This window comes from Tamandua tetradactyla, chromosome 20, assembly GCF_023851605.1.
Source record: "Tamandua tetradactyla isolate mTamTet1 chromosome 20, mTamTet1.pri, whole genome shotgun sequence".
Taxonomy (NCBI): domain Eukaryota; kingdom Metazoa; phylum Chordata; class Mammalia; order Pilosa; family Myrmecophagidae; genus Tamandua; species Tamandua tetradactyla.
The window spans coordinates 23,261,449-23,284,554 of NC_135346.1; the positions used below are offsets into that span (position 1 = coordinate 23,261,449).

Consider the following 23,106-nt stretch of genomic DNA (forward strand, 5'->3'; position numbering starts at 1 on the left):
GAGTCCAAATCAAAAATATTCCCCATGAAGTTTATATATTTATATATAAACTGAAGTTTGGCCACCCTTTTGGCTTACAGTTGCTCAGCAGTCAAAACCAGAAAGGACACTAATCATTTAAAACAGTGCACAGTATCTGTGGGATAAATGTAAACCAGTAGTTCAGCAGGACATTTTCTGATACAGAACCAGAAAATGTATGCAATGAGTAGTGGAGGAAGACGAAGAGGCTCAGCAATTGGTTTTGTCTCTTAGCCTCTACCTCTTTGTCCCCTTCCTGTACTAAAATGAGAATGGAAATGATGTTTTAACTACTAAGGAAGTTTCATTTAGCATGAAGAGGAAATAAGGAGTTAAATACCATTTTAGCGTAACTAGTTGAAGGAGGTGGGTTTTTCCCTGGGGTAATGCATGCATGTACCAATGTATTTATGGTGACTGTGATTAACAGACATCCAGTACTCTCTGTGGTGCATTAGTATTTGTCCAGTGGGGGATTGGATTGTGTAAAGTCCCAGGAAAGCCCAAGCCTGAAAGGACAAAAGAAGCAAAGATGCTCTGGAAAGGGCAGGTCCTTCAAGCTGCCATGTTACTGCATCATGGTTCTGCCACTGAGTCACTTGGGCCCTCCCTTGGCTTTTTTTTTTTTTTTTTTTGTATGTTGTATGATGGCCTCCCTTGGCTTTTGTTCAGGGGCTTGTAGCCTTTGAACTATTCAAGATGGTGGACATGATTTTACAGGTCCTTTACGGCTGTGAAATCCTGTCATTTGACATCAGAGCTCCCTTTATTCGTTATTTCCACTTCTGTATAGGTCTGGTTGAAGATGCTGCAGAATCAGCCCTTTCCTGAGTTTCTTCTAGGTCCTCGTTATGTTACTACATATTTACCAATGTAGTATAATTCAATGTCTCATTATCTTGTGCCATATACTGATCCAGGTGCTGGGAATATAATGGAGAACATGACCAAATCACTGTACTTTTCCATTCCAGTATCAGGGAGAAAGAGGAACAAGAAACCAAATGCAAAAGATAATTTTAGATATTGCTAACTGCTTAAAGAAAATAAAATAGGATAAGGGAATGGTCAACAGTGTTGGTCATAGGATACTTTAGATTGAAGAGGTTGCATCTAGGCCAAGGCTTGAATGATGAAAAGATCTTGGAAAAGAGCACTCCAGGTAGAAGAAACAGCACAGGCTTGGTGTGCTGGCATGCCAGGAAGACTGGTGTGGCCAATACAGTGTGCAGGTGGCAGAGGATACAGTCATGGGTAGGCCAGTGCTCAATTGTGCCAAGACTTATAGGACACAATAAAGAGTTTGGATTGTGGTCTACATGCAATGGGAAGCTACTGGGAAACTTGAACAAAAGGGGTGATGGGAGCTGATATAGATTTTAAGAAGTCTGCTTTGGCTACTGGGTGGTGAATGGACTTTAGGGGAACGAAAGTTGAAGCAGGAGATGAGTTAGTTGAGATATGTTAGATATAATGGGTCAAGGACTAACAGGAGAAAAGTAATTTTGAACCACGTGGTCTAAATTACCCCCTTTTTAAAATAGTACAGTGATAATCTAACCCATGCATTCAGATGAGCAAAAGTACTGAGATGGGTTAGTTTTTAGTTCTCTGCTTGGGTGTTTGAAAATAAACTCCTAGTCTAATTGCATATTTTCTTTGGTTGAAGGAAAAAGGTCCTCTTTTTTTCTTTATGAAGAAATAAAACATTTGCTTTACAAATTAATAAATTTTCTAATCTCTTAGTGTCAACTTCCATTCCCCCCAAATTGAAAATGTCCTATACCAGGAATATTTTCTTTCTTTAGGTAAAAGTAGATGGTACAGTGTTTATCCTTTTCTATAGTATGAATTTTTATCATGTCATTTTTTTATATTTTAAATAAAAGATTGGTTAAATATGGTACATATTTCAAATATGTTTTGCATCTTTCTAAACTCTTCAGAGGCTGTCTTTGGCTAGGAAAAAGGAAGGTTTCTTTCTCCTCTGATGACAACTAAATGAGGGCTGAAGTTTGCAGCACATCCGTGAAATCCTAGACAGCTGTACCAAATCCCACTCCTATGCTAACAGCAGAGCTGAGTGACAGGGGACTTTAATTAGAGCAGCTTTTAGAAGGGCTGAGAAAATTTTTTTAAAAAGTACATCCAGTGGGGTTGAACAGACTTGTGTCCTGATGTGCCTCTAATTAAATCACTAACATTTCTCTTCTCAGGGATCAATGAGCAAGGACTCTATCGAATCGTGGGGGTCAACTCCAGAGTGCAGAAGTTGCTGAGTGTCCTGATGGGTGAGTGATCTGCCAGGCAGATCCCTAGGGAGCCTCTCTGAATAGTTACCAGGTCTGTGAGTGGGGACAGCCTCTTGGGTAGGAATTAGGAGTGTCCAATGGGTAACGGCCAGAAATCAACACACCCCACTCACCAGTTGTCATGGCTGCAGGGACGACTTCTTTATTGTAAGAGGTTCTCTGTGGGATTGGACAAAACAAAAAATGCCAGGTCCAAGACACCACACCCACTGTTTGTAGACTCGGCCATGGTCAGTCCTAGTGGCCCTTGGCAACTTGTGTGACTACCACACCCTACTCTGTCTTTAATAGCTCATGACTCCTTGTCCTCTTTTGAGATGGATATTTGGTGGAACACACCCAATGCCCAAGGAAGAGCAGCAGTTTAGCCTACAGAGTACCTCAGATTTCATGCTCCTTGTTAGTGACAAGGTGTTATAAAATGTATGGAAGCAGATAATTCTTCTGAACCTCATTGCTTCTAGATTTCATCCTAGTCCCTGTCACTTGAGCAGCAGAGCCTCCTTTCCAGCTGACTGATATAAATATAAAAAAAAACAAAAACATGAGCCAATGAGCCATATTTGCTTAGACTGCAGATTTCTTATATTTTTAGATATGAATGCAGCTAGCCTCAGTGAGTCACATGGATCTAAATGGCAAACAGATCGGATTTCACGCCTCAGTGGCTATTATTCATCCCCATGGAAGCCCAGGCTGTGCACTTGTAGAGATGGACTTGCTCAGGGCCCCAACTCAGTGATCTGGATAGGGATGGTTCACTTTTCAGTATTTCTAATTTCATTTGGCATCCCAGTTTCTAAAAATAGCTCACCATCCTTTCATATTTAGAGAAATTTCCTCTCTAATGTTGACCAGAATGCCTGTCTTCTCTCCCTCTTTTTTTGAGCAAGCCACCTGCCTCTGTGAGCAAAACCCTATTGTGTTTCTAGTCATTGTGACATCTCTTTGAAACTATGATTAGTAAGGAGGCACTCTTGTCTTGAGTATCCGTTTTTTGGTTCAGATTTTGGATATGTTTAGTTTTTGTTTTTAATTAAACTTTTTATTTTGTGGTCGTTGTAGGTTCACATGCAGTTGTAAGAAATAACACAGAGATCCCCTGTACCCATTACCCAGTTTTCTCCAATAGTAACATCTTGTAAAGCCATATTACAATATCACAACCAGAATATAGGCATTGATATTGGGGGAGGTGGGTGGACAGAGGGCAGGATTATCTGTACAACAACGGAGGAGTGCTTTCCTGAAGGAATAGATGCTGGCAGATAAGAATAGTATGGCCGATTCAGGTCTAACAAGACCAGGATGACCCTGGAAGCATCCTGCAGCATGTAAACATAGAAAGACACAAGGAAGAAGAGAGAAAGGAGACAGTTGCAATAGGTTTAGGCAGAGCATACCATATAAAGGCCTGAACTAGATAGCTGCTCTGAATTCAGGAGAAAAGGAAGGCTCAGAATGATTAGAGAGAGAGAGTCAACAACTTTGTAACCAACTAGATATAGGGGAGTGGAAGGAACAAAGAGATATTTCAAAGATGACAGATTATTATGTAAGGTGACACTAACACTAATGAAAAGAAATGTGACATTTTACACTGTTGTGCTAATCTAAAAATGAACCACCTTAACTCAGTGGTGCTAAGTAAAAGAGTGTTATGAAAGGGTCTTGTTTTTATCACTTCTCTTAGTGGCCCTCAAATGAGATATTTTGTCCTGTCCTGTTCTCTTCTTCATTTTTCCCATGGATTGAGAAAATAATCATGAACATCTGAGAAATGTCATGAAAAACTAATCACTAGCAGCTGAAAATCAGGAGGCCAGCTGCTTCTGCCAGGAGGACATTACAGATAGACTGGAATCCAAACCGAGGTCGGTCCAGAGCTGATGACTGTAGTGAAAGATCTAATTAAAGCTGAGAATGGCATCTGTGTTTCTCAGTATCGGTTCAGTTAAGCAGTTCTGAATCTTAGAATTAAGGAATCACCATTTAGACCAGGAGACTCCAGACCTGAAGGGGGAGCTCTGTCTCCCTTCCCATTTTTGATCATGACCATTTGGTACTGGTGCTGTTCGCGGCCAGCCCAGAGGGTCAAATGAATATGACTCTTGTTCTTCAAAACCTTTCCCCGAGATGACTGGGCTTAGTATGAACTGCTCATTCACTGTTCCTTCAGCATGTATTTATTGGATACCCTGATACATACCGGGCACTGTGGAAGATTTGGTGTATTGGTCAAAGACTCTCTAAAGTGGAATAGTGTGTTTTAATTATTAAAGATGTGGGTTAGAATTAAGTAAAAATCAGGGATGTTGATCATTTTGCTTTTAATATTTATACTCTTAACACATTGGGGGATTTCAGGTTGGAAGAGAGCACTATTAGAGCTAGGACTTCGAGAACCTCTTTTTTTCACTGAGTTGGATGCTGTAAGAAAGCTTGCCAAAATTTCCCATCGCAGATGCAGTGTATCTCCTGCTAGTGTCATATCAAGAGCTACCTTTGATCGTTCCCTCCTGTTAACAGATACTTTCGTCTTTGGAGAGTGGAAAGGACTTGGGAAGACTTGTAAATGCCTAGAAACAGAGTATCTTCTCTGTGTGGATTGGTTTTTCTTATTTCCCTGAATTTTTTTTTTTTTTGTATGGGCAGGCATTGGTAATCGAACCCAGGTCTCTGGCATGGCAGGTGAGAATTCTGCCACTGAGCCACCGTCACACCTCCTTTTTCCTGAATTTTCGGAGGAAATAAATCTTTCCTTATTAACCCAACATTTGTTTTACATAGGTCAGCTATGTATTTTAAATAACTCCTTCTGATTATAAGTTGTGAAAAAACTTATAATCATTGTAGAAAATTTGGAAAAATATAGAAAGTAGAAAAGAAGGAAATAAAAATCCCACAGATCAGAGATAACTGTTATTGGCTGTTTTATCATATCACCATCACTTTTTAAGTATAATATGATCAATATAATATCAATAGTTTACAAAGTTGGAATCACACTACTCTGTATATATCACACTTAAGCAGGCTTTATTCATGTATCACTATAGAGTGTCTGTTTTCCCATGTTATTCAAGTTCTTCTAGAGTTTGATTTTCTTGGTCATGTGACTTTTTAATCAGTCTCCTATTCTTGGCTCTATAGACTGATTGCGATGTTTCATAATTCCAAAAAGCACTCAGGTAACCATCTCCACAGGGACAGGATAGCAGTGGTTAAAAACATGGGTTTTGGAGTTAGACAAGTTGCAATTCCACTGCTCATTCATTTGACCTTAGACATATCCACTCGTCTTCCATCTCTTATCTGTAAAAATGGTTCCTAACTCCAGAACACTGTGAGGATCAAGTGAAATAATGCATGTGGATTACTAAGCACAGATTCTCCACATATTAAACATTCAATAAATATTAACTATTACTATCTAAAATTTTATATGCATCTCTGATTATTTCCGCGGGGTTTATTTAAAGATATTCAGTTGGGTCAAGGTGCATCCATATTTTTAAGACTCTTAATATTTCATCAGCAAGGTATAAGGAGAGTGTTCCATGCTACATTCTTATTGCACTTTATATTTCTTTTTGCATGTAAATTGTAAACGTTTTAAAAATGTATCTCCTTTTTATTTATTGTAAATATTTTTATAATTCAGGGGTGAACTTGGACATTTTTTCGGATGTTAATTGATGAATTCTATTTCTTTTGTGAATTACCTATTTGTGTTCTTAGCCTGTTTTTCCATTGGTGAGTTTGTTTGTTTCTTAACAATTATAAGACCTTTTAAGATGTGGAACCCAGGCTATAGGATTTTTTTCCAGATTATCATTTGTTTTTGAACTTTTTCTGGTGCTTTTGTTTTGTTTTGCCTTACAAATTGTTTCAATTTTTTTATGAAATCCAATCTGACAATCTTTTTTCCAGGTAGATTATGTGTTTAAAAACTTTTGTCATTCCAGGTTTATAAAGACCTTTTGTTTTCTTTAAAATCCATCTGGAATACATTCACACAAAACGGAAACTCCCATTTTCCTCAAGTAATTATCCAATTGACCAATAAGCATATAATGAGAAACTTCCCGTTTTTCACTAATTTAAAATATCTCCATTTAATCATTTTTTATGTATGTTGAAGGATTTTTTATGTGGCCATGCTGATATGTCTTTTGTTTGCCATTACTAACTGGGTTTGATCATTGTCATTTTGTAATAAGTTTAATATCTGATTGTGTAAGTTCTCTCTCATGACTCTTTTTTAAAAATTTCCAAAAAAAAAATCCTTTCTTCTCATTCGTTTACTCATTTATTCATAAACACTTATTGAGAGACAGGCACTGCTCTTGAACTCTACGGATGAAGGCATGGGCATGAAACTTTCGTTCTAGTGCAGGAGTCAGCAAACGTTTTCTGTGAAATGCATCTCTTGTAAAATGTAAAATTCTGTAAAATGAAAAGGGCCAGGTAGTAAATATTTTAGGCTTTATTGGCCATATGGTCTCTATTACAACTAGTTGTCTGCCCTTGGCTGCCATGGCAGCACATTGCTAAGCATACTTAGATAGTGATGGGGCTCTGTTCCAGTAAAGCTTTATTTACCACACAGACATGCTGAATTTGGCCAAGGGTCATTGTTTGCCAATTCCTGATATTATAGATCATTTTTCTGGACTAATAGCAGTATTACTGGTTTATATTCCCATAAAAGAAAAGCAATCACATTACTATTTTCATTGCAATTATACCTACCATCTAAATTAATTTGAGGAGAACTGTCTTATGTACATTAGTTAGCCTTTTCAGCTGAAACTCTGTTAGGTTGTTTTGCTTTGTTTTAAATACAAGCTGACGTATTTCTTTTCATTTCTTTAGAGTTTTATGTTTTTGTTGCTGCCTCTGTGAATGCATATTTTTTCTATTATATTTTCTTATTGATTATTGTTGACTTACATATAAAATGGCTCACAGGAAGTAATCCTTCACCAAATGTTATTGTCATTGTGCCATTGGTTTTGTTGTATTTATTTTGAATGCAGCTACCTTGTAACACTTTGCTACTTAATAAATTTTCTGCTAATATTTGTGCATATGTATACACGCATTTGCATGACTGTATTTTCTTTTATGTAAACATTTAGAATAGAGGGTGGCACATGATGAATGTTCAATAAATACTAGCTTTCACCTGTAGGAGAACTTTCTCTAGCCCTGAAAATCATGATAACTTTGAGTTTTCCTTTCCAAAAATTAAAATATTTTTCTTGATTTTCTACTGTGGCTAGAACTTCTAAAGTAAATAATGGCGGCTAACAAAATAACATTTTATTCCTGACTTTAGTGAAAATACTTTGGTATTTTACCACATTAAATTGATATTGGCTTTTGGTTTGATAAATGCTCCTTATTATGGTGAGGAATTGTCCTTTTCTTTTGAATTTAATACAAAGGAATGATGTCTTTTTGGCATTTATCAAAGTAATTATTGGTAGGGTTTTTTTCCCTGTTCTGATGTATTTGGCTGATGTATCACATTGATAGTTTGATACTAATATGGCATTTTCTCTTTTCTGGAATAGAGTCTACTTGTCATCATGCATTATTGTCTTGATAAATTATTGGATTCTGCCTCCTTTATTTTAGTTAAGATATTGGGAAGCTATATGAATAAGTGAAGTTGATATTGATAGTTTAAAATTATCTTTTTCAGATTATGTTGGAATTATACCAGAGCATTAAAATGAATTGGGAAAATGTTCATATTCTGAAATAGCATATGTAATGGGGATTAGCTGTTTCTTCAACTTGTAAGAATTTACTTGTAAAGTCTTAGACTAGTGCTTTTGGTTGAATTATTTGTGAAAATGCTTTCCATTTATTTCATAGATATTGGCCTATGTACATTTTTAAATTTGTTGGGAATATTTTAGAGATTTTATCTTTTCCTAGAGAATTAGACCATTTCATTGAGATTTACAAAAAATATTCCAGAGTATACATATAATCTCTTATTATTTTAAAGACATTTCTAACTATGTTTTCTTATTCCTAAATTGACATTTGTTTGACCTCTTTTTTACATTTTAGCCTTAATAGAAGTTTATTTGTATTCCTGCCCCAAAGTTAGATCATTGGCTTAAATGCCAATTTTACCGTATTTTCTTCTAAATCATTAATTCTTTCTTTAATTTTGTTTCCTTCTTCTTGCTTTCATTAGGTTTGTTTTGTTGTTCCTTTCCTAACCTGCATTCAGTGTTTCCTAAATTTATTCTTGTTCATAAATTTGTTGTTTAATAATAAAGATATTTAAAGCTAGGAGTTTCCTTTTGATTTTTTTGGTTTTTGCTTTTTTCAGCATACTTTGGTAATTATTATTCTTGGTTGTTTTTATTGTCTAGTAATCAAGTAATTATAGTTTGACTTCCTTTTTTCCCCAAGAGTAATTTAGGTGATTGCTTTTTAAATGCCCAAGGATGAGGTTTTGTTTTGGTTTTTTAAACTTTTGTTAGGAATTTCTTATTCTATTGGTCAGAGACAGACTCCTTTCTAGTGTGATGCTGATATACTGACTGGTGTCTTTGGTGAGATTAGAAAACAATCAAATTTTGTATGTTTCCTGGAGGCTTGATATAACCATATTAACTATAGTGTTTAAATTCTCTGTACATGCTCACTTTTGTCTACCTGTTCTATTTAAGGTTTATGTGTTAAAGTCATCTATTAGTCTTATTTTTCTTGTATTTTACCAACTTTGGTGTATATAGTTTTCAAAGGCATTTTATGATTGGTATCTTGAAGTTTATCATCATTGTGGATTATGCTTTCATCACTGTATAATGGTCTTCTTTGGCCTACTTTTTACTTTTTGTTACATTAATACTTTGATATTCAGGACATGCAAGGAACTTCCTTATTGTTTATGTTATCTTGATACATTTTTCTCTACTCACCACTTTTAACTTCTATTCTTCATTCTGTTTATAGTATGTTTTTTATGTGTTTGTTTGTTTTTGCATGGACAGGCACTGGGATCAAACCCAGAACTATGCCTGTTGAACCGCCATGGCCTTCCCCTGTTTATGGTGTGTTTAAACCATAAACACACCATAAACAGAAGACTTAACCTTTAAAAGTCCTTACCTTTAAACAGAAGACTTTAACTTTTTTTTACATTTTTCAGATATGTTGTTTCATTTTGTTTGTGTTAATCTCTATATTTCTTAGTCATATAATTTGTTTTTTATTACTGTTTAGATTTCTTTTTCTTTGCTTTTTTCTCTAATAAGTTGGAATGTAACATTATCCCTTTTTAAACAAGTATATTTAAGCTCAAAACATACTTGAACTTCCTTTTCTTTAATTTTCCAATGGCCCTTACAAGACCATTTTTTTCTTCCTTTTCTTCCATCTCTATTTCCAGTTTTTGTATTTGTAATCTAGGAAGTTGCAAGTGTTATTATTAGTATTACTATTATACTACATTATGAATCTTCTGAGAATTATTTTTGACTTTTGAAGTCTTTTGTAGCCAACTTTACTACTATTTTTTAGCTTAATTCTGGTTTTAATTGGATTCAGTGATATTTCCAAACAGTGTTTTATATATAGCATGACACTAGAGTGAGGCATCTAGGGCCCAAGATTGTGCAGCTTGCACCCTAGGCCTTAGGTTTTGCACCCTAGGTGCCTCACTCATACCACTCTGCTTTGATCCATAGCTTGTCCATTCCTGATTCCTCATTTTGAGTCAGCTGTCAGTGAGATAGAGCACTTTTTGGAGAAATTTTTTTCAGGAGGGATACATAGTTGAGTACTTCCTAGGCTCTTGCTTATTTGTAAATAGCTTTTACCTCCATTCTCAAGTAAACAGCAATTTGGAATGATTTAGAGAATTCTTAGATCACAATTTTTTTCAAGACCCTAGAGATACTGTCTTATCTTCTCTCTGCATTTTAGTGTCATAGAGAAATTTAAAGCAAACTAGCTTTTTGTTTTGTTATAAGAAACCTCTTAATGTATAGGATAAATTAGTAGCAAATAACATATAAATCTATCTGGCAGTATGTTTCTTTTAATCTTGAAATTAAATACTTCATTGAGATATGCTTATTGTTGGTCTTTTTTTTTTTTAATTTTGTCTTGTCCACATGTTCTGCTTTTGATTTGAAGATGCAGGCTTTTCTTTTCTTCCAAAGAGTTTCTATTATTTTGTCTTTCATTATTGCTTCTTTTCCATTTGTTCTGGTCTCTTCTAAAGGAAAGCAAAAAAATTATTTTTTATTTCTTTGCAATTCTCTATTTTTTAAAGATAAGTTATTTTCTTTTTTTGACCTTTTTCTCCTGATTCTTTACATTTTAGCAAAAATTCTTCAACTTATTTCACATAGCCATATAAATGTGCATTTATCCATATTGTTTTTTTCTTTTTGCTATTTGTAATGCAAATTTAATCTTGTAATTGAATTTTTAGTCTCTACTAATTTGACTTACCTATATGACCTATTATTTCCTAATAACAAAGGAAATAATAAACCATTTCGTTTATTATTTCAGTTTGTTCCTTATTGTCTTTTTTTTTTTTTTTTTTTAAAGGAAAGACAGAGAGAAGGAAGGAAGGATAGAAGGAAGGAAGGAAGGAAGAAAGGGAAACATCTTTAAACATTTTCTTGTTTTTTTATTGTATTCTGTTTCTCCGTTTTTGTTACATGGGTTGGGGCCGGGAATCGAACCGAGGTCCTCCGGCATAGCAGGCAAGCACTTTGCCCGCTGAGCCACCGCGGCCCGCCCTGTTCCTTATTGTCTTTTGATATCTTCACAGCATCCTAATTTTTCTGAGTGTTTTCTCAGAGTGCTATGTCACTATCTTTTATGCTAATACTCATTTTATAAGCTTTTTATTTCTGTTTAATCAAATGTAAACACAGAAAAGTCCATAAATCTTTGCTGTTAAATTCACCGAGTATATATTCTTTTTGTTCTGGTACGAATTTCCTAAATCCAATTTGAATGGACCTCTTCTATAAAATAGGGCTGCTGTTCATGATTCCAGCAAATTCTCTGGCATTTAAAATCTTTCATTTAATGTGGACTCTAAACCTGAACAGATTTCTCCTGGTTCAGCTGCTGGGTCATGGGCTTGGGAGAAGTGGAATTTATACCTTATTGGTCTGAAGTGTACTGTGGTTCTTCTCTAGTCATTCCCATGTTTTTTTCCAGGGACTTCCCCTTTGAACTTGCTTCTTTTGATGTAAAGAGACACTCGGTACCCCCGTTTAATTTCACTGCCTGAGATTCACTGAACTGTCATGGCAGGAGAAGTGTAGCCACTCCTGGAAGCAGCTTGCCCTCAGTGTGTGTGCTGGGTGAGGTGGGCAGAGCCAATCCTTCCCTCCGGGTAACTTGGGCTTTGCTTTAAAGTGCATGCACAGCCGTCACCCATCACATTAGTACCCCAAGTGGGTTTTCTTTAGGGCGTCACCTGACATTTGCCTAGTGTATGTGCCTAATGGTTGTGAGCAGAACATTGACCACGAGCCTAATTTCCTGCGCTGTTGAAACCGTGTCCCTTTTTTTCTCTTTATTAATATTTCAATGGGATGGTGGAGGAATGCAGATTCAGTGTTGCTATTTGTCCTCATCTGACCTTGTAACTTTTTCCTTTTAAATAATATTTAAAGCAAGGTCATTGCTACAGAGAACATGTGGAAGGTATTAAATAGCAGTGTTTTAAAGTACTAAGTTACAATAGCCTGTCTTACCCTCCTCTGTGTCATCAAGCCTTTGAACTATCTCTCCTTCCTTACTCCTCTGGGACTTTTAGTGACTGTTTTCATATTTTCTCATTTGTTCCTTGTTTCTCATCCCTTTTCACGGATAGCATAACTAAAAGCAGTCAAGGATTTCTTTCTGAAGACATCTTAGAGTAATAGACATTCTTCATGATGACTGCTAAGGCCTAAAGACTCACATAGTAATGAGTGGAAACATTTGGAGACTTTGAAGCCTAGAGCCTAATGGAAGCAGGGAAGATAAACAAAGAGCAAACCTCCCATTGTAGCCGCCAGTAAAGGGGAGCAGACACATGGATGCTAGGACTGGGAGACAGGACACCATTGAAAGGGAAGTTTGTTCGATTTGAGAACCAGTGAGGTGTCTAGAATCCACAGTCCTGAGTTCCCAGAGAATGGAGAGCCCAGAGGCTGCTCACTTCCTCTCTGCTCCTCCCACCAATACCCTTGCTTTGTAAGAATATTTTCCAGGAGACTTTCCTAAGGCAGGAGGAACTTGAGACAGCAAGAACTTTTGAACCTCAGGACGGAAGTGGCTGTGGTACTTTGGATTCTTTGTCATTTTATATCTGGCTTATTTCACTGAGCCTGATGTCAAGTTTTATCATGTTGTTGCATCAATCAGTACTTCATTCCTTTTAATGGCTGAATAATATTCTGTTGTACGTATATACCACAGTTTGTTTATTCGTTCATTGGCTGATGTACAGTTGGTTGCTTCCATCTTTGGGCAATTGTGAATAATGCTACTATGAGCATTAATGTACAAATATCTGTTCAAGTTTCTCCTTTTAGTTATTTTGGGTATTTCCTAGAAGGGGGGTGGCTGGGTCATATGGTAGTTCAATACTTACTTTCCTGAGGAACCCCAAATGGTCTTCTACAGTAGCTGCACCATTTATATTCTCACCAGCAATGAATGATTATTCCTATTTCTCCATATCTTCTCCAACCCTTGTGATTTTGTTTTGTTTTTTAATAGTAGCCATTTTGATGGGTGTAAAATTGTGTCTCGTGGTTTTGATTTGTGTTTTCCTCATGTCTGATGATGTTGAACATCTTTTCATGTGTTTTTTTGGTCATTTGTGTTTCTTCTTTGGATAAATGCTTAAGTGTTTTACCCATTTTTAAATTGGATCGTTTACCTTTTTGTTGTTAAGTTGAAAAATTTCTTTATATATTCTGGATGTTAAACCCAATTCACTTTTATTTTGGGGCGGGGCATCATCCAGAAATCCCAATTCACTTCTTTTTGCGGTGGGGGGGAGGGGTGCATGGTCTGGGAATTGAACCTGGATCTCCTGCATGGAAGACAAGCATTCTACCACTGAACCACCCATGCACCTCCAATTCTTCTTCTTTTTTTTTTTTGGCATGGGCAGGCACTGGGAATCGAACCCAGGTCTCCAGCCCCAATTCACTTTTATATGCAGGAAAAGAAGACCATGGTATTTCCTAGGAATAGATATGTAGGTCAATGGGACAGACAAGAGAGTCCAGAAATACTCCTCAACATATATGATCATTTGAGCTTGATAAAGGTATCAAGGTAATCAATGGAGAAAGCATAATCTTTTCAACAAATGGTATCATTCATATAGGGCATTGATTTGGGAAAAATGAATATGAACCCTTATATGCAAAAATTAACTCAAAATGTGTCATATTCCTACACATAAAAGCTAACACTGTAAAAGTCATGAAGAAAATGTGAGAGAAAAACTTTATGACCTTGGTTTAAGAAAACATTCCTTAGAGCACAAGAAACAGATGGCATAAAAAAAGCTGATAAATTGAACTTTGTCAACATTTAAAACTTCTACTTTTTAAAAGACACTGCTAAGAAAAAAGTCAAATTATAGATCAGAAAAAAAATATTTGCAAAACATACTGTAAGTGATTTGCATTAAAATATATTTAAAAAAACCTCTTGCAAATCAATAATAGAAACATAACCAACCACACCAATTTTTAAAATGGACAAAATATTTTAGCAAGTATTTCGTGAATGACCAAAAAGCACATGAAAAGATGATCAACATCATTCATAATTAGAAAAATGAAAATTTTAAAAATAAGATAGCACAACACAGCTATTAGAATGGCTAAAACTAAAAAAAAAGACTGGCCATATAAAGTGTTGTTGAGAAAATGAACCAACTAGAATTCTCACGTATTGCTGGTGGGAGTGCAAAATGGCCCACCTGGTAAAGTAAAACCCAATTAACATGTGACCCACTCCTAAGTACCTCTTCCTACTTCACTCCTAGGCATTTACCTGAGATGAAAATGTAGTCCTGTATATAGTAAACTGTATGCAAATGTTCCTAGTACCTTTATTCTTAACAGCCCCAAACTGGTTGTAACTCAAATGTCCATCAGCTAGTGAATGGATAAACAAATTGTGGTATGTCCATAAAATACAGTACTACTCAGAAATAAAAAGAAATGAACTATTGGTATATGCAACAACATGAATGGATTTCGAAAACATGTGCCCAATGAAAGTGATTCCCAGGAGCTGGAGGTGGAGGGAGGGCAGTGACTCCAAAGGAGCATGAGGAAAGTTTATGGGGTGATGGAAATGTTCGTTATCTTAGCTGTGGTGATAACTGCATGACTGTTTACATTTGTCAAAAATCATGAAACTGTGCATTTTAGGAGGATAACTATACCTCATTAAACTTGACTTTAAAAACCTACACACAGGATTCCCGGTGCCTGCCCATGCAAAAACAAAAACAAACACACACACACACAGGAATGGATTCCCAACCTCCCTCATTAAAGGATTGCAAATTAAAACAATGTGATTACTTATTTTTATCTATGAGATTGGCTAAGAGGAAAGTGTTTGATTACATATCATTGTCAAAGAAGTGGGGAAGGAGTCAACTCTCATACTTTCATATAGTGGCACAACTTCTTAAGGGCAGTTGGGCAATTTCTTTCAGAATTAAAAATATATTTATCTTTGGACCCAGAAATTCCACTTCTATGAATGTCTTCTATAAAGCATGTACAAAGGTATAGTAGTTTACCTTATTGTTTATCAAAGAAAAAAAACGGAATGACCTCAATTTCCATTAAAAGGAAACATTGATTATTATACATTATATATTATGAAATACTGTATGTAGATATATTTGTGTGCCTATGTGGAACAATTTCTAAGACATTCTTTAATGAAAATAGCAACACAGAGAATGGCATGTATAATGCGCTTCCATTTGCATTTTTAAAAAGCAATATGAATTCATATATATGTTTGTATGTGCATAGACTTTTAGAGAAAGAATACCCACACATAAGAAAAAAAAAAAAAACGTATTAGCAATTGCCTGTAGGGTAGGAAAGACTTAACCTATAGCTATTTGTTTGGTTTGAATTATTATTTTCAACCATATGCACATATTTCCTTCTCAATTAAAGAGGAACAGTGATGAATTTGCATACATTATTATGTGTGACTAGGAATAGGAGTGCATAGGTGAATTTCCTGATTATTTCTTCCAGAACATCCTTCAATGTCTCTGTCAGCCACACAATACTGGACTAGATGGATCTTGGGACTGATCCAGTGTGATGTTCCTAAGACCACTTCCTTCTGTAATCTCTTCTTCTAGTCTCTGCTTCCTGTTTTTCTGATTTTGTGTGGTAGTAGGTTGAGGAGGAAATATACTCATTGCCCTTTCCCCTCATGATGTCTTCTTTGTACACTGGACTTCTAGTATAGGTCAGTTTCACTACATACTGCAATGGTCAAGTGATGTGGTGGGAAGAAATGTAATGAGGTTTAAAGAAAATTGTAAATTTTGTCTCTACAACCTATGCAGATGCCACCAGAAAGCCTCTGTAGGTAAGGGGAGGTGTGGAAGTTGGCAGCACTTTCTGAAAATGGGGTAGCTTGGGAGGCTATATTCAGTTTAGTTTGGATAGTAAATGAATCAAAAATGTACATGCTCAAGTTATGAGACTTGCCTCATCAATGCTATAAAAAGCTCTTTAGCCAGGCTGTAATTTGATGCTTCCTTCTGTAATGTTACACAATATTCCTATGGTTACCGAGCCCGAATAAGTGGAATCTAATCATTAGTTTACTAAATGTGGTTCAAGGAACAGTTCACAACTCCCAGACCTGCCAACTGCTGCTTGTTTAGTGTCATGTTCACTCTTCTTGGGTAGAAATTGGTTCATTCCGCAGAAAAATGTACAGTAACATTTGTCTTGCCTCCAGGAATCATGCAGTGTGGCAGCTCTCCAGGAGTGATGGGGGTGGGGAGGAAAAAAGTCATGCTAAGCAAAATGTTTTGGTACACACACTTCATATAGAAGTAACCATTGAAGGACTGTGAGATGATGAAGAAAGGAAGGAAATAAAGCTGCAGAGGTTTTAGATATTAGGAAAATGACTATTTTGTGCACTTTTCAGAAATTTGCTCTGATGGACTGATGGAATTTGCTATTCCCTGGCCCTAGAAATAAAGTCATGCTTTTAAAGTTGTTCCTTGTTTGTTTTGTCTGACTTGATTATTGCCCATTTTCACCCATAAACTTCACATAGATGTTCTGCCTTTAGAAGCCAAACTTTTTGATGAGCTGGGGCCCTTTCTTTTCTCATCTCCCAGTGTGTTTCAGGGGCACACCTTGACAGCAGTAGGTACCGCGTGGATTTGTTACCTTAATTAGGGAAATAGGTGATTTCCTTAAGCTACTTTTGAGCTCCCTTTTCCTACAAGGCTAAAGCAGTACTGACTCATTCCCCTTTCCAGCTAAAAGGCTTTTGGTCCTGTGAGAAAAAACTCTTTCTGTATTTGACTTTCTAAATTCTTCTTGGAGGCTGTCCAGAAAGACAGTCCAGTGGCTGTCTCTAATTACCTGATATATCAGTTAACCTAAACCAGATTAAAGGAGTTTGTTGGCTGTCATAATTGAAAAGGTATGGCCAGATACCAGGGCTCATGTCACTGAGGCCCTGAATCTCCACTGCTCTCCTCTCTCGCTCTGTCTGCCAGACTCTCAGAATCGACTTGGTGGCACCTGACAGGTGCATAACCTCCCAGGTACTCAGCAGGAAACAGCAGATGTCTTTTTCCTCATGTCCTGGAAAAGTCCTAAAGTTTATTGTGATTAGACTGGCTTAAGGTTTAGGTCTTGGTCCATGCCTGAATCAGTCTCTGTGTCCAGAGAGGTGCTGGGCTTTGACTGGGAATGTTGTATCTCATTCCCCATCCTTGGAAGGGTGGAAGCTGACCCAAGTATATGGACTTGGAATAAGAAAACGACAGAGTCCCAACTGAAAAATGTGGGCTATGTAGAAAGAAAATGGAATAGGAACTGGGAGACAAATAGCTAGCCCTTTAGCCAGTAAGAAGAGCTAACCTCTCTCTTAAATGCCTCGAAAGATAACATGTCCCTCCCTCCAGTTTGTGCGTGACCTGATGTCTCACCAGCAATTAGATGGGTTCTGCTGACTGGTGAAGCAGGCCTTACTCTCCATTCTCTGTCTCTCATTCTCACTTTCCTGTGCGCTGCTCAGGAAGACTAAAAGAATGATGTCTCCTCTTCTTTTTCAATACACAGTTATTTAAAAATACACACATTTGTGTCAAAATCCAAGCAAGAGGAGACAAAAGAAGAAATTATCAGGAGATGATACAATTATGGATGGTTCTCACTGCACTTCTGTGCTTGAGGCAATCTTAAAAAATATAAAAAAATGGAATCAAATTATAGGCAGTTTAAAAATAGAAAAAACAAAATTTCACCACTCAAACACAACCATGATTTTAATTTTAGAATATTTCCTTTCAGTCTTTGTTCATATGAGTTTCTCATAAGCTTTAATTTCTTCATATTTTTGCTTGATACCTTAAGCAATTTCCATGTTGCTATACAGTCATCATTATCATTTAAATGGCTATTTCATGTTCCATCAGGCAGGCAGTTAACTTCATCATCCTATCATTGGACATTTAGGTTGTATTCTTTTTTATTTTTTTCTACTGTTAAAAAGAATAGTGTATGTTGAACATTTTTTGGGTGTGTAACTTTTCTCATGTCTTATCTAATTTCCTGGGGATAGACCGTGAGATGTGGGATTACCAGTTCAAACATTTTTACGACTCCTGATAGATATTGCCAAATTGCTGTTCAGAATGTTGCATCTACACTGCCTTTAGCAATTTATGAGCGGATCAGTCTGACTGTATCCTTGGCAGCCATAGATATTTGAGATTTTAAACATTTTCTTAATTTAATAGACAAAAATATATCATTTTTGTTTTAATTTGCCTTTTTTTTTGTTACTAGGGAGGTTGAATGCTTTTATGTGTGGGTTTTATGGATTACTGTGCTTCGTGCTCAACTTTAAAAATTGTCTTTTCTTCATTTTAGACCCTAAAACGGCGTCTGAAACAGAAACGGATATCTGTGCCGAATGGGAGATAAAGACCATCACAAGTGCTCTGAAGACCTACCTAAGGTGGGGACTTTCCATTTGTAAGGCATGGTGCCAGCATGTTATCATGCAATCAGGAAGAGAGCAGTTTTATTTTCAGCCTCCAGAGAGCTGTTGGGTGGGTGAATGAGATGTAGAAACAGCTTCTGCGTGGCTGAAGTTAGCTCTGCTGGTCAAACTGATTGTGTATTGCCCATGGTTGATAGGTCAGCATTGTGCAATGCTGTTGTAAGTGATTTAGGAAGCCTTGCTCTTTATACGAAGCTAGAGTGATAGCTAGCCTTCAGAGAAGGCCTTCATCTAAAATGTGGTCTTCCTTGAAATCCCTAAATAATCTATTAAGAAAACAAGGAATCATGTCTCATATTCTGATGAGAATGCATGATTATACCCCCAAGGAATTTCGCAAGTTTTGTACATTACACAGATAGAAGTATATTGCTGACATCAGTCCTTAAAAATGAGAACTTCGTGGAACTCTCATGACTCCTTCTGCTTAGAAAGGAAAAATATTACTTTACTGGAAAGAAAATTGTTTTCCTTTGTTATAATATATATGATATTACTGCTATCTCTCTACTTCTCCCTGGATTATTAAGTTAGGGGAGATGACTAACTGTCTGCGTCTCAGTTTCATGGATAGACTGAAATTTAGGCTGACGTTAAAGGAAAAGAATACTGTAATTCTTTTTACTCCAGAAGGGGGAAGCACATCTAGTTTTAAAACAGAAAGGAAAACTGTTATCATGAATTGCTAAGTATTCATAGAGGCATTGTAAAGATTTGCTTGTCTAGAAAGCAAAAGGGGAAGTTCACAGCAGAAGAATTGGTGATTTAGGTGTTATTGGTGGAAAGATCTTGAAGTTAACAGTAAAATAAAATGCTAAGAGTTGAGTTAGGAGAACCAATGAGAATAAAATAAAATCTAAGCCAAGAGTAGTGTAAAGTCTGTTGAGAAGCTCATTATTTGGACCATCAGGAAAAGCTCAAGTTGATAGCTAAAAGTATTCATGCCTCAGCAGGTATAAATTTGCTTGTATCAAACCTATGTTGGGGTTTTGGCCCTTTGGCATTCTGGAGCAATACCACGTAGTGAATTCACCCACAAAAACATCTATAAAGTCTCTCAGCATTCCCAGTTAACTGATTCTAAAATCAAGCTGCTGCGAAGATGAGAGTTTAAGCACAGGTTGTTACAAGTGTTTAGTTAGTTGCCTGTTTCTCAGGCACATCTTAAAATGCCCTTGTTGACAGGTGAGTCACTGATTGAAAAGGAAATCTCTTGCTTTGTGCTAGCCTTTTGCATTAGCACTTTTCTAGTTGTGAATATGAAATATAGTTGTTTCCATTCCTTTAACAAAAAAAGGAGAGAGCAGAATTTTTCAGGTGAAATCTTAGGGCCCTTTTATTTGGGAAACTAAGTTGAACTAAGTTGAGTTTCTATTGTTTTCCTGTGATGTTTGTCTTAGAGAAATGTGGCTGTCTTTAGGCTGCTGTTTAGAGATATTGTTGATTATTTCTTCTTAAAACTACCTAATCTCTATCCTTTTATTCCAGAATGCTTCCAGGACCACTCATGATGTACCAATTTCAAAGAAGTTTCATCAAAGCAGCAAGTAAGTTTGCTTTTTGTCACAAACAGTTTTAAGGGGCAAAGAATAGATTTTTCTATTTCAAACAGACAAATAAACATACATATATAGTCAGTATTCCCAAAATAAATATCCTCTAACCCTTGATATTCTGTATGAAAACTGCCCACATTCATGCTCATGAGACTCTGACACAGAATAAGAATGAAAACAAATTGGGGTTGCTATAGGCTTTGCCGCTGCGTTGACTTTACAGTAAAGGGGAGAAACTTTGGAAGTGTTTTCTTTTCTTGGGTGGAAAGTGAGGGGAGGGAAGAAATGCAAGTTTGCCTTTCTAGTTTTGATTATTGGAATTCTTTACTCCTTGCTTTTTCCCAGCCGTTAAGCAGCATTTTGCAGGATGAATCAGATATTGCACATTACCTAAATTGAGCATTGGAAGTGTTTCCCTGAATATGACATCATTTATATAATTTCACAGTCCTTTTTCTATCATGTCTTCCATTTACAGCTTCTGATCATTCTTCAGCCTTATTATCTTAGTATAATATTATTGCTATTAAGATGCGTTGGTATTAGATACAAGCTACCCTAACTATACTGGAATCTGTCTTTGTGGGGCAGGCCGCCTATAAGAGAACAGTAAAATTCTCTATCAGATTTAAATCTGGCCTGAATCCTCACAGTGCTATTATGTCAATAGCCTGTGCCTCTCCCCGGATCCTTTAAGCTTTTGAATTTTGTTTACCTTGGTAACCTCTACTGGCCTAATTTAGTTGTACCTGGCTTATCTCCTAGTAGTCACCCCATAACACAGGAAGGAGAAAGGCATGGGAGAAACATGGAAGTAGAAATGGTGTTTGTATGATTTCTTTCTCAGAGAAATTCCAAGCCCATAGCAATCATTCTCTAATTAAACCTCACATCAGTTCTATAAATAGGTATGGTAAGTACCGTCAGTCAGTTTCCCAGAGAAACCAAACCACTTACCCAACTTCAGCCAAGAAAACATTGACAAGTCATGATTGGGTTATAGGCTGGAAGATAGATTTAAGAATTTGATCTATGATTGCTGTTTCTACCAGGCGGTTGTCACACATGACTTGAGAATAGCTGGTTGTTTCCTTTGATTTTTTTCATGCTGTCTGAAGGTATTATTTTGATATTTGAGACTCTTACAGTGTTGTTTGTGTACGATTTGTTTATTACTTGACAAGTGCATAAAGTTCTTTCCTTCCTTGAAATGAAGTCGTCACTCTAGGGAACCAGCTGCTCCTGAGTTCATTTCTGCTCTGGGTGTGCAGTTGACTGGTTCCATTTCATCACGTCATCATTTTGGCTTGAATTTTTTGACAGTCACATTTTTGATGAACTCTGTTACAGAGAGTTCTATTAAAAAGTCTTCTAGATCTAGTCATGCAGTACACAGGACAGGATCATAAATCTTCAAGAAGTCCTCCATCTGTTATGCCCAACCCTTGGTTTCCCTTGATTTTGTCTTCTAAACTGGTTTAGTTGGAATACCCATGAAATACTACTACTCCCTCCTTCCTTTGCAGAGCTGGAGAACCAGGAGTCTAGGGTCTCTGAAATCCACAGCCTTGTTCATCGACTCCCTGAGAAAAATCGGCAGATGTTGCAGCTGCTCATGAACCACTTGGCAAAGTAGGTTTAAGATCGACTGCTGCCCTTTTCTCTCCCTTAGAAAGTTCTTATCTTAGCAGTAAAGCTTATTCTCCTTATATTGCCCCCTCCCACTATGGAATTGCATCGGGTATGCTGGAAGCTGAGGAAAGAAGTGTGTGAAATGTTAACTGCAGTGGCTAACAGCAGCAAATGCCAGATGATCTTTGCAGAGGAGATTGAGGAAGTGCCTATGCCTCAGGTTACCCCACAGAATATCCTGATTTCTTTCTTTGTGATGATTAAGGACAAATCAGAGCATGTCATCCATGATACCAGGCCACTGAGCAGAGTTTTCAGGAGTTATGTATTCTTGTGTTGATCAAGGACAAACAAGGGGATGTGATATGTTTACAGAACTTGAATTTATAGTAAGGAGGCCTGGACTCAAGAGTTGAATCTGTTCTCAACAAGTTACTTAACTTATGCTGGACAGTTACTAATGTCTCTATTCCCTTCTTTCTTCATCTGTCAAATATGGATAATAGGCCCCTCCTTTATCTGTAAAGGTCACTGATAAAGAAGTTATATGTATTGAATTATTAATGTCTTTTAAGAGGAATAGAAAATAAAGAAATTTTTTTGCACAAATTCTCACTTGCCCTCTGAGATAATCAAGGCATTCAGTGGGGCCTGATTTTCCTGATAGGAGTGTATATTCTCTTGGATGGTTTTGAATTTCTGTATATTATCTGTTGCTTGACCTTTTTGGAATGGTCTTGCTGATTTCCCTTGCAGGATCAGTCACTACATGTGCATATATTCTAATCTTCCATTGACTTTGTGGAATGGTCTTGATTGGACACTGGAGCAAAAAAAAAAAAGACAGCTAACATAAATCATTAAGCCCTAAGTTCTGCTGAACTAATGGGTTATAAATTTGACTCTGACCTGCACTTTGTTCATGCCATTAAGTTATTTCTTTGGGCTAAGTTGATACTCTACGAGGGAGAATGTGATGATTAGTTTTCATATTTCTGTCAGGCACTTGATATTAGCCTTTGGGGGAAGAGTACTTATGTTACCATAAAGATTTCCGTGTGTACTAATTATGAGGAAACTAGAGTATTTTGTGTGTTGGTGAGAAGCAATTGGGCAGAATCAAGGGTCACTACTTTATTGGCCAATTTTTTTTTCTTGCCATGTCACTATCAGAACTATCTGTGTAGAAACAATTGAGAAGCATAGCAGAGAACTTGTAAGTTTGCAGGGAGAATGCCCAGAAAATGTCAGAAAATCCTGATGAA

The 23,106-nt window shown here is 36.7% G+C and overlaps 1 protein-coding gene across 5 annotated transcripts in view; it reads left to right on the plus strand.

Moving 5' to 3' along the window:
- Nucleotides 1-23,106, plus strand: part of ARHGAP26 (Rho GTPase activating protein 26) — a 466,078-nt gene that overhangs the window by 286,946 nt on the left and 156,026 nt on the right. For all 5 annotated transcript variants that reach the window (XM_077137292.1, XM_077137293.1, XM_077137295.1 and 2 more), the window contains exons 14-17: nucleotides 2,238-2,312; nucleotides 18,521-18,608; nucleotides 20,142-20,200; nucleotides 21,736-21,841. In XM_077137292.1, the coding sequence (XP_076993407.1) occupies nucleotides 2,238-2,312; nucleotides 18,521-18,608; nucleotides 20,142-20,200; nucleotides 21,736-21,841 (328 nt within the window). The remainder of the gene's footprint in view (nucleotides 1-2,237; nucleotides 2,313-18,520; nucleotides 18,609-20,141; nucleotides 20,201-21,735; nucleotides 21,842-23,106) is intronic.